Below are 12,486 nucleotides of genomic sequence, written 5' to 3' on the forward strand. Positions count from 1 at the left end.
AATTCACATACTATTTGTTTCGAAGATACATCTCCGAAGTTGCGTGTTGCTGTGAATTTTTTAACCATTTTTCTGTTTTTGTTTGTATTAGATATGGTGCACCTGAATATGTTTTCCAAAATTGTTGTAAGTAATGATGTAAAATCGGATGAAGTGAATGATGATGTTAAATTGGATGAGATGAAGGATAATGTTAAATTGGGTGGTAGATCGGTTGATGTCGAGTTATATGTTAGTCAACAAATTAGAAATGAACAACTATTTATTACTCGTGAACATATGCTTGAATGGGTTCGCATGGAGGCCAGAAAATTGAGATTTGACATTGTAATCGGAAGGTCCGACAGGGGTTCTAATAGAAGGCAAACATTTGTAATCATGAGATGCGAGAGAAATGGCATGTATGTTTCACCGATTTGGAAGTTGAAACGTGATGATGGATCGAGAAAATGTGAATGTCCATTTAAATTGCACGGATACCGTAAGGTGGATGATACATGAAAATTTAATTTGATTTCTTATTTATAATCATGCGTTGCAAACTGAGCTAGTCGGTCATCCCATTGTATGTCGCTTTAAATCGGAGGAGAAGAAAATTGTTTTGGACATGTCTTTAATTAGGGTGATGTCGAAAAATATACTTGCAGATTAGAAACGGAAAAAACCTAAAAGTGTTTCAAACATCAAGCAGGTACGCAATGCGCGTTATCGAAACAACATGGGGATAAGAAGTTCAAGAACCGAAAAGCACAATTTTTGAAGTTTTTTTGGATGATAACCCCACTTCAATTTCAGATTTGCGACGATATATTTCTCGTCAATCTGAAAATCAAACTGAATACTTTGCTATGATATCCAGAAAATTGAGGAATTGTCAAGTTTGAGTATCATTCACCATCGCTTGACAGCGAAGGGATGATACAGTTCATCAACTTTGAGCCGAAGACGAATGAAGATTTACATGTCACGTATAATACATTTTACCGTTACACATCAAGTGATCTGATTGAAGTAGATGTGGAGATTAAAAGATCCGTTGACAATATTATCAATATGTTGTAACGTCATGAACTTCTTGTTTATAATAATATGTAATGTTAAATTTATGTTGATGTTGAGTATTTTAATTTAATGTCAAATTGATTTTTTTTCTAGATGTTGCTCATATTGTCTATGTTCCTGGATTAAACTGGGCTACTTTCAGATATGCATCTTTGAAATATATCAAGAAAATATTCAGAAATACAACTCCGAACAAAAATTAGACGCATCTCCAAAGATTGAGGGATTTTTTATTTTTTTTTAAGGATTTGAGAAAAATTATAAGGGTGGGAAAATAAATTGCCTATTATTATACAGGAAACTTACCAATAGAAAGACCACTCATTCAGCCATAAATTAGCCAAATACTTTAACCAATCATGCTGCCCCTAAACCAGTTCTGGCTGTACCCTACTAATGCAACACCATCTGCCAAAAATATATATGCACATCCTGCCAACAGCTACCCCTCCCTCCTCTTAAAGAGGAATTGAATTGATCCAAACTTGATTTATGTTGAGGAAAACCAAACAAAATTGGTTCTTTAAGCCTGTGAACCATTTCTAGACACTGGAACGAACCGAACCAATTTCAATTTAAGGTCTTGCCCGGACTGAACTGGTACTGTATCAACTGAACCAGACTGTTTTTCTTTAGTTAAAGAAATCTAAATGTAGTATTGTGTATATGATTGAATTTTCCCATTAAGGTAAGAAGGTTGTATAAGTTATATAGAAATAAAGTTTACAACTCAAGAATATAAGTTATATAGAAATAAAGTTTACAACTCAAGAAAGCATCTTCTATCTATCCAGATAGATTGAATAATAACTGTACATATTTGTTAATCTCAAACAAAGTCCAATCATTGCAATCAACTCATTGCCTTACAATCTGAAATTTTGGTGGAAAAGGTATTATAAGAGAAATGAGTTTAAAATAAAATGATGCTTAATGTAATCTAAAATGTTTGTATTGTAAACACTAGTTGCCACTAACTCTGCAATTGATTGTACAGCTTTATGAACCAGCTGCAACTATGCATTGTTTTTCTATTAAATGACTTCAATAAACTGAAGCAAAATTCTTGGATGAGTCTGTATCCTCTTCGCATATAAAAAAATGCAGTGTTCTCCGGAAGTGGCCTTCGCTGCTTTTTTAGCATCTTAAACTGTATCATAGATGAAAAAACTATGTTTATACTTTTAGTTCAGTATAAAAAAAATCCAAAAATAAATGCATTGTAGAGAGCCAATGAACATACAACTAGCATATTAGAGGACTATTACATAAGAGTAACTTACAGTTCTTGAATAAGTAAAAGACCAATAAGTGGAAGAAAATGTTGTGAGGAGAGAAATTAACTTTGCGGATTCTGGAAAGTGCCAATGAAACAGCCCTTGCAGAGAGGAATGCGGAGTTTCTGTCAAATTTGAACTCCGTAGGGTTACTGAGGTCAAGTTCTTCAAGAAAAGGGAAGCAGCGGGCAATGAATAAGATGTCGGTGTCATAGAGAGTAGCAATGTTGGAGCATATGAGAGATGTCAAAGTTATAATGTTTTTGGAGAAAGCTCGCAATCCCTTGGCTGGAATTTTGAGTTGGTTAGAGAGATTGAGCGATGTGATTTTCAATGGAAAATGAGAAATTTGGATAAGAATTTCGTTGATGTCACCGTAGTAGGAGGATAGGTTGAGGGAGACGATGTTGGAGAATCTACGGAAGAGTTGGCATGTTGGATTATATATAGTGAGAGACGATCGAAGACGGTTTGTGATGGAGAGTAACTGTTTGGATACGATGGAAACGGACTTCAAATGAAAGTAGCGACGGTGGTCGTCGTCGGTGTCGTATATGAGGAATTTCAAGACTAACTCCCAACATTCATCAGGTAAATAAACACCTTCTGAAAGCATTCTTATTGTTTTGCTTCTAGTTTGTATGGAGGAAGAAGAAGAAGCCATGGCCATCGTTGATTTTGATGTTAGAGGGTTTCTTTTCCTTTTCATATTGAAGAATTCGGTGATGCCTCTTGAGTATGGGTGGTATAATATTTGGGGATTAGGTCAAATCCAAGTTTTGATAGACTTCCACAAAACTCATAAAAAAAATTCTAAATGGTCACCCTTTAAAAAAAATGTTCTATAATGCCATCTTTCTTTTTACATTTTTTAATTTTTTAATTCTTTTACTGACCCATTCTATTCTAGATAACGGATACGTCAAACTTTTTTTAGGGTGTGGATGGAGTATTTTTTTAATTTATATATTTATTTTTAATTGATTTAAATGTTTTTTAATATTAAAATTAATTAATAATATAATAATAAATTAATAAGTTTTTTTAAAAAAAAACTGATATATTTAATTTTTTTGTCTTTCATAAAAAAATCATATTTTTTAATATTTAATTTTAAAACAAAAAAAACTTTAGTAATATAAATACTTTAATAAAACAGCAATTTAATAAAGTTATTTGGACATTTTCTGCGCATATGACCGATTTCGCGATAAATATCACATCGTTTTTTTTCTTTTTCAACATTGTCCATTTCAGTTCTATTATGACTATTGTTTGGACGGTCTTTCTTTCTTCTTTGCATGATGTCATTGTGGCAAAGAATTAAGATCGACTCAAGATCGAAGCTTAGCAACGTCGATTCAAGATCGACACCGATTGATAACATCAGTTTAAGATTAACATCTCCAATTCGAGAAGCACCACGATCGTAACCTTCGATCCACGATGTTGCACCACCAAATCGCTTAGGAAGCTTCTCTACGTCGTAGTTTCCGTGATCTTCTCCATTTTCTAGTTCCGCGACAAAACAATGTCATATTTTTATTTATCATGTTTATCTTTATTTATATGTCGTCCAAAAGGCTCGATAGGAGAAGTTCATACTCGAACGCTTTTGAAAACTACACACAAGAAAATAAGACTTTTGAACGCTCGAACACACATGATTCTAGTCTCTAGCTCATCACACACTTTCCAGATCAATCAGACAATCTCCAACATGATACATCACTTTCCATGTATAATTGTTTTTGTTATATAAAGAGAAAAGGTATCATTTTACACGTAATTCAAATTCATCTCTACTACTAATTATTTCTCATTTTTTCACTGACTTGGGCATTTGAGTGCTAACCTTGTAGATAAAATCCATGACTTTGTATCGGAAAGTTTAATGTACCACATCGAAAGTCCAATCACTGCTTTGTCTCACATTTCTGGTTCCTTCACGGAACGGAACAATGGCACAGTAAGTGAGAATCAACCTTTTATCCCTTCGAACTTCAGCAAGAAGCCTTCATTGTTACGTCGAAGATTCATATCTCAAATCTTTAATCATTGAGCTATTGATCTCCCCACCTAAAATCCAATTTTGAAAACTCTTACTATGGTCGATTCCAAGTCCACTAGTTCTTCCAAAGTCGTTGTTGTTGTCATTGTAGCGGTAGAAACAATCAAGAATATTCCTATTCTTCATTCTCCTCCTCCAAGATTGGATGATCCAGTGTTGGTAACTTCACTATTATATCCAACTAAGTCAAACGTGATTCCTCTAAATGTCGTTCAAGGAGTATCACAACCTCTCTCGATTTTCCAACCTAACTAGTCGCTTGGTCTAGTCAAGATACCTAATCAACCTCTACCTCATCCATTAATAACCGCTTCGGGGATGTTTTAAGGTCTCTAACTGTTGTAGGAAAACTTATGTGTATAAGGAGCATATAGACTAATGAATAACATGTACAATATGATGCATATTCAAAATTCTCAACTCTTGGATAAAAGGATTATGAGATTAGAAGAAAACATACAACTACTCCCTAGGGAACCATAGTATGCGAGGCGACTTCACTAATTCGTCATGTAGTCGTTCTAGATCCTATCCCGACCTGAATTTCAATTTTAGAATCACATGAATGTGTATATCAGAATTTTCCTCCTAGAAGCATAATTCGAATCACAAGATTCCCTTATTAGAATCTGGTAAGAGTTTGACTTAAATCGCATGAAAGCCTAGTTCGAATCATGCTTGAGCCTCACAATTTAGAGTTCCTCTCTGGTTGTGTGATTTGAATCAATGATTTCTTTGACTTAAATCACATGATTCAAATCATGACTCAAATCAAATGTGCAAATTTTGGATTTTATGTTCTTGATTCAAATCATTCTCTCATATGACTTGAATCATAATCTTTGCTTTTGACTCAAATCATAAAGGTCATTTTACTCATTTTTAGTGCATTAACTCCAACACATACATAATCAAAAAGTTTTTCTCTATAGCATAACAACCTACACAATTTTCACAACTTTTGAAAACCCACTTTTTGAGTTTTTTCAATTACACAAAATCTCTCTTTCTCAAATTAATCTTGAAGAAAAAATTTCTTGTTTTGATTTCATGAGTTCGTGAGCTTGCATATAAAATCATTCATCATTAACCTCTAGCAAATCACCATTCGTGTGTGTGTGCGTTCGCATGCGCGTGAGTGCATATGTGTGTGTGTAAGTGTGCGTGTCTCCGCGTGCTTCTAAACTCTTAGAGGGTGTGAGATCTAGTGAGACAGGGTCATTAAGTGCTAGTATTTTATGAAGTTTGAATTTCATATAGAAGAATCAAGTTGTTATTGTATAGTTGAGATTGACAATCCAGCAATGGAAAAACAAGGGTTTTCTTCTCCAAAGAAAACTTCAATAGAACCAAGTGAAGCTTGTTGCAGTTTGGAGTTTTCTGATCTTTCAATGAGATCAGTGACACAAACAAAGGACTTTCGACAAGGTTGAACGAAGATTGTTGCGGAAGGAGGTTGGAGCAGAACTTTGGATCTGAGAATGTAAACTGAATCAAAATTGAGTGAAGATCGTATGGAATTCAGTCTTGTGCGATGTATACGCCAGAATATGAAGATTCAAATTGAAGCTTCTTATGTTTGAATTTAAATTTTCAGTAGTATCTGAGATTATAGTATTGTATTGAAAGACACATTAAAAGATGTTGCATGAGTATCCCCGATAACTTTAATTCTCAAAGTTCCTTACCGCACAGGAAGGAGAAAAATCGGAGCCATGCTGGTAAAAGAAATTAAAGTTTATAAAAAACAATAAACATGATTACTATTAACAATAAATTTTACATATTTACTAGCTTATTTATCGACATTCTATAAAGAGAACAAAATTCTATACTTTATTCTAAAGGGATGAATTAATAAATGGTAAAAGAATTGGTTAAATTTCAAACTTTACATTTTTTTTAAATATTATATGATAAGATTATTAAGAAACCCAACATATTAAAAAAATTGATTTTTTTTTCAAAATAACCAAATTTTTCAATTTTTTTTCGAAAATAACCAATTTTTCAAAAAAAATACCAAAATAACCAAGTTTGGTAAAGGATGCGCCAAATGAATTGGTGCACCCCCATACCAGTAAGAGGAGGCGGCAGTAGTATTGATGCACATGCATTGGGCCTCATGAGGAGGCGCCAATGCTTGTGGCGCCTGCATGGCCCTCATGAGGAGGCGCCAATGCCTATGGCGCCTGAGTGCATTTTGCATGGTGGGCGCCAATTCATCTGGCGCCTGCATGTGATGGTCATGTGGGCACCAATTCATCTGGCACCCACGTGGTTTGTGCAATAGATGTTCCGTTTCTATAAATACCACGCCTTGTATATAATTATTTTCACTCAAATTCATCTCCTAATACCATAAGTTGTCTAGCTCAACCATCAATTTCAATTCTCTCTGTTTCAACAATGTCTGCATACATTCAGAAATGAAATGATGATGTAATATTTTCTGCCGTTGCGACTCCGATACAGGTTCGACTTTGGAACACAGATACGTTTGAACGTCTTAATCAGACGTTGTACAGTTGGTTAGAGGGAGAAATTGGAGAGGGTGAATGGATTAGAAGAATACAATGGCTTGTGTCCACGTTTAACCAACACGGAGAAGTGCGCGAATGGGTGGATATTAAGACCGACCAAGACGCTCGTAGGATGATGCATTACATGTTCAAAATTGTTTTGATGGTTGTAATCACATAGTTTTTGTATTCTAGTTGTTTTAATTGTTTGTGTTATTTTTTATGTAATGGTATTTTCGTCACAGACATCTACTATGAAATAAATTTAGTTTTTCATATATTGCAACAGAGGTACTATGAAATAAATTTAGTTTTTCATATATAGCAACAGAGGTACATCTGAATTTATCTGGTTGTGCTCATTCTAACACTAGGACAATTATTACGATTGTGACCTGATTGACGACATGAACTACATAGTCTAACCATTTTGTTCGCTATATCCATTTCGGTTCGAATCTGGGTGCTGTTAGGGCGACCCCTTTTTCTTCCTTCGCATAACTTCGTTGTGCTAGACGATGTCCCCTTGATATTCTGGCAAATAATCCTCTTTTGCCACCACCGAAAAACTAATTTTATAAACGTTTGTAAGGCTGGCGACTTTGTAAACTTCAGATAGCAAGTAGGATGGATCCTTTCGAACCTTTGAGCACGCGAATGACATGGGAGCAGGGGGTACGAAAGGCTTGGAACCTTCCGCAGTCGCACCAACCTCTATCTAGTTCGACTTTGTACTGTCCCATCGACATACCCTCATTGTGATCCATGGACTCGGCAACACTAAACCAATCTTTAGTTCGGTCAAATACCATAACCACGTGTGTGTTTGCTTTGGCAGCTTCATGTCTGATGAATTTCATTGAAGCATCACTGAACAACTGTCCAGATTGCAACACTGAACTCCATTTTGAGCGTCTGGTTTCAAACAACGCTCCTAGCCTGAAATATGTAGCATGCACCAAAGCGGTTATTGGTAGGTTGCAGATGCCTTTGAAGACAGAGTTCATTGATTCCACAAGATTTGTTGTCATGTGGCCCCAACGTTGACCGTTGTCGTATGCCCTAGTCCACTTCTCCAACGGAATACTATCGATCCACCGTACCGCATCTTCGTTAGATAATCTTATTTCCTCGCGGTAGTGTTTGAAAGAAGGTCCTGATAATGCATAACCTGCATTTACAACCTTCTTACGCAACGTCTTATCTTTGATTTCCCGCATGAAATTCTGAGCAATATGTCTAATACAAAACACATGCGTCGAAGGAGGATTTTGCCAGCCATTGTCAATGTTATTATATGCACTGATGATTGAGGGGTGTCTATCAGAGATCAAACACAAGTTAGGCTGAGGTGCAACGTGCAATCAGAGATTTCTTAGGAAAAAACTCCATCCCTCAGTAGTCTCCCCTTCAACTAGGGCAAAGGCGATTGGAAAAATATTGCTGTTTCCATCTTGTGCCACTGCCATCAATAACATTCCTTTGTATTTTCCATACAACCATGTACCATCAATTTGTATAATTGGTTTACAGAAAGAAAAACCTATGATACACGGTTGATACGCCCAGAATAGACGGTGAAATATTCTATTTCCAACAGCACGCGTACCATCTGGTGTATATGCGGGCAATGTTTCCATCTTGAAAATTATTCCGGGAGCATAGTGTTTTAGAGCCAACAGGTATTTTAGAAGTTGTTTGTAAGACTCCTCCCAATTGCCAAACACTTTTTCAACAGCTTTTGTTCTAGCTATCCAAGCCTTCCTATATGATAGAGTGTACTCGTACTCTGCCCTAATATGTGAGATTATTGTACTCACCTTTAACGATGGATTGTCGCCAATGATAGATAATATTTCATCGCATATTAGTTGAGATCTTAATTTACGATGATCCTACATTGGGTTTGTCAGCATGCATGTGTGATCTGGACCCATTGATCCAATCTCCCAAGACTCGCTCCTCTTCCGGTACGAAGCTGACAACCTAAAAAGGCAGTGCTCATTCGGACAATAAACTTTAAACCTCGATGCGTCAGTTCTGTCAACTCTAAAATCAGCTGATAGTTGCATGTGGAATTTCTTAATGGCTTTTACACATTCCTCTTTTGTGCGAAATGTGTCTCCTTGTTTCAGAGATCCTTGCATTTGCACGTAAGGATTGTACCATACATCTGCCGAAGGTTCATCTGAACCCAAATTTAACCTTGTCATGTGTTGGGGTGGGAAATATACATGACTTGCTGGTATTGGCTCCTCTTCCTCTTCAGCGTTCACCATCAAATCAACCATGATCTCAGGTTCTTCTTCTTCGTCGTCTGGAACATTCACCTCAGCTTGTTCGTCATCAGTCTCACAAAACACTTGTGACTGATCAATGTACTGAGACTCCTGTTGTTGATGTGGTAATATATAAAACTCTATATCGTTGTAACCAGATTTTTCGTGACTTCCAAACATATGCTGAACATCATCATCATCTTGAATCTTCTTCTGATAAAATTTTACCTGGTTTTCAGCAAACCAAACCGGATTTTTATAGATGATCTGACCCACATTATTGCAATGCAATTTCTTTTTTACTCTTTGTTTCAGATGTGAAAAATTTGATCGTCGATTTACTGTAAACCGAGTCACCTCTGTGTTTCGAAAACAAAAACCGAACAACTGATGATCAAATATTTCACCTTCGACATGGGCACTGATCATGTAATGTTGTGTGGAAGACATTATGTTAAAATATTAAATATGTAGATAGTTTGAACGGAATTGAAATTGAATGCATTGCTAAGTTGTTCACCTGCGCAGCATAAATAGCTTGGTCATTGGTAAGTTGGTCGTTGCATTGATAACTTGGTCATTGTCTGTACAGACTTGACCATGCATGCAGTAGAAGGAATCCAACACACAGAGAAAAGATTGAAAAGAATACACATGCGGCAGGGAATCAAAGAATCTCTGAGCACTGAGCCCTAAGATTCTAACCTAGGCTCCCATTCCCTAGGCGCCATAAAGTAACTGAGGCGCCAGAGGGTTGGGTGCCTCTTCACAAAACTACACTTAGGCGCCACTAGGAAGGGTGCCCCTTCCAATTTCCCTACACTAAGGCGTCAAGAGGAAGGGCGCCTCTTCCTTGCATGTGAGAAATCACATGTAGGCGCAAAACTCAAGGGCTCCTCTTACCTTGCATGTGCTTTCTTCACATGCGCCAAGAAGATTCCTCACATGCTACCTTTCTCTTCCGTTCTGAATTTTGTCATTCTCTTGTCTCCTCTTGCCTTTCCATTTTCCATGCAACCAATCACACTCCTTTTAGGTTTCAAACCTACTCACTTATTCATCTATAAATAGTCTCTCATATCAACAATATCAAATCATCTTCATCAATACTCAAGTATTTTCTTCTACCACACTTCTTTCATCTACCAAACTCAAGCTTTGCAAATTCAAATCATGTCTTTGTTGACTATGGGCGATGAACACAGAGGCACAATCGAGAATATCTCGGCATTTGTATGTTATCTCTCTCTTTTAGTTTCTATTTTTGGATTATTACTTATAGATATGTTTTTTGTGTTAGACTTTTGTTATGTCTCTCTTTTGAGTTTCTATTTTTGGATTACTTCTAATAGATATCTTTTTTGTGTTATACCTTTGTTATCTCTCTCTTTTTAGTTTCTATTTTTGGATTACTTCTAATAGATATCTTCTTTGTGTTGTACCTTTGTAATCTCTCTCTTTTTAGTTTCTATTTTTGGAATACTTCTTATAGATGTGTGTTTGTTGAGTTTGTATTTCTTCTTCTAATTGTATTTTCTTACTTTTTTGTTATTAGGATCCGAAGCGGTTTAGATTCCGTATACATGAATATGTACCCCAAGATCCTTTAATAGAACTATATATTAGAGGATGTGGATTTGGAAATATACTAAACATTGTTTCATACTCGGTGGACTACAAGTTCATTCTGGCTTTGTTGGAGAGGTGGAGACCCGAGACCCACACATTTCACCTTCCGATTGGTGAGTGTACCGTCACACTTGAGGACGTGTACATGTTGTTGGGTCTCCGTATAGACGGAAAGGCAGTGAATGGGCGAGTTAACCAAGACAACAATATATGCAATGAATTATTGGGTGCCCCTTTGTTAGACGACGAAACTGAGGGAGACACATCCGGTCAAGCAAGGGGGCAAGGTATAAATTTAAAATACCTAAAACAATATTATGGCAGTATAGTATTGTCCGACGATTCAACCGAGTATGAGAAAATAATAAAAGCTCGGTGTTACATTATGATTTTATTTGGTAACTTTTTGTTTTCAGAAAGTACAGGTAATTATGTGAATATAATGTATTTACCTTTATTACGCAACATTAATAAGGTAAACACTTATAGTTGGGGTTCAGCTGTGTTGGCCCATCTATATAGTGCAATGTGTAGAACTGCAAAAAAGAATACCTATATTTTTTTTCATGTGCTTATTTGCTTCAAGTTTGGGGGTGGTCGAGAATGCCGTCGCTCACCCCGATAAATGAGCGTCCATTCGTGTTCCCGTTTGCAACCAAGTAAGTCTAACACTTTACCATTCACCATTTAGTTAATTCTATTTATTATTATAATTAACAGTAAATAATATTTTTCACTTCTTTTTATTATCTTAGGTGGTCAGTAAGGGGAATGAACTACAATAGGTGTCCGAAACACGCTATTGTAGTATATCCAAATCTATTGGACCACATTGGACATGACGATGTAATAATCCTACCGAACTATATTTTAATTTGAAATTACTTCTCAAATTATTTTCCATCTAACCATTTGGTTTTGTTTTACAGTTTGTTTGGAGGCCATATTTAGGTCTGAATCATGATGTGAACCATGACGATGCTGCAGTTTGGACAGCGTAGACACCGATTATCCGGTTCACTACGGTGGAAATGCACCAAAGTGATTGGGTCAAATTGCAGTTCGGAATGCTACAATATATTCCAGAATCTCTCACGTGTTTGGGGAATTGGCATCAAAAAAGGGTCGATGCACAATGGAATTATTCTGATTGGAGAGACTTCGCAAAAGACATGTGTCGTCAATGGAGAAATCGACGACAACACATCTTGAACGAACCAGTAATCCAAGGTGCAAGACCCACTCAGCAATATATGGCATGGTTTAGGTCTGTAACAACTCAGCAATTTGTATTTGAGCCGCAATATTTGATGGATCCACGCCAACTTGCTTCATCATCGTATGCCCCACATCAATTCACCATCCAACACCAATGTGAACTCACCCAAACCCAACAACCAACCACATAACATCAACCTACCACATACACCCAACAACCAAACACCCAACATCACAACCCGTTAATGCCAACCACCCAACAACCAACCATCCAACGTCGTACCACGTTCATACCACCCACCCAAACACAAAACCAATAATCAAACCCCGCATCCACAACCGTCTACAGCCCAGATAATTCATATGGGTCACTTCATCGTAGCCCCCCACCAATGAACATCCAACCACTATTTAACTATAGTACGCCC

The 12,486-nt window shown here is 36.6% G+C and overlaps 1 protein-coding gene across 2 annotated transcripts; it reads right to left on the bottom strand.

Annotated features, from left to right (window-relative positions):
- Nucleotides 1–1,829: 1,829 nt before the first annotated feature.
- LOC127100420 (uncharacterized) lies at nucleotides 1,830–3,142 on the bottom strand. Of its 2 annotated transcripts, none has more exons than XM_051037573.1 (2): nucleotides 2,407–3,142; nucleotides 1,830–2,212 (listed from the first exon to the last, which is right to left on the bottom strand). In XM_051037573.1, exons 1-2 carry the CDS (start codon nucleotides 3,046–3,048, stop codon nucleotides 2,036–2,038), a joined length of 819 nt encoding a protein of 272 aa, XP_050893530.1. In that variant the 5' UTR covers nucleotides 3,049–3,142; the 3' UTR covers nucleotides 1,830–2,035. The 2 variants fall into 2 exon arrangements, with proteins under 2 accessions (XP_050893530.1, XP_050893531.1); XM_051037574.1 differs by having other exon boundaries at nucleotides 2,346–3,142.
- Nucleotides 3,143–12,486: the final 9,344 nt, after the last annotated feature.

The sequence above is a fragment of the Lathyrus oleraceus genome, chromosome 7, assembly GCF_024323335.1.
Source record: "Lathyrus oleraceus cultivar Zhongwan6 chromosome 7, CAAS_Psat_ZW6_1.0, whole genome shotgun sequence".
Taxonomy (NCBI): domain Eukaryota; kingdom Viridiplantae; phylum Streptophyta; class Magnoliopsida; order Fabales; family Fabaceae; genus Lathyrus; species Lathyrus oleraceus.

What these genes read in the sequence shown, in the direction of transcription:
- LOC127100420 (XM_051037573.1), bottom strand. Translation starts at nt 3,048, where the DNA reads ATGAAAAGGAAAAGAAACCCTCTAACATCAAAATCAACGATGGCCATG. An exon ending in CACTTTCCAGAATCCGCAAA is followed by an intron (nt 2,213 to 2,406) that starts GTTAATTTCTCT and finishes TCTATGATACAG; the next exon opens with TTTAAGATGCTAAAAAAGCA.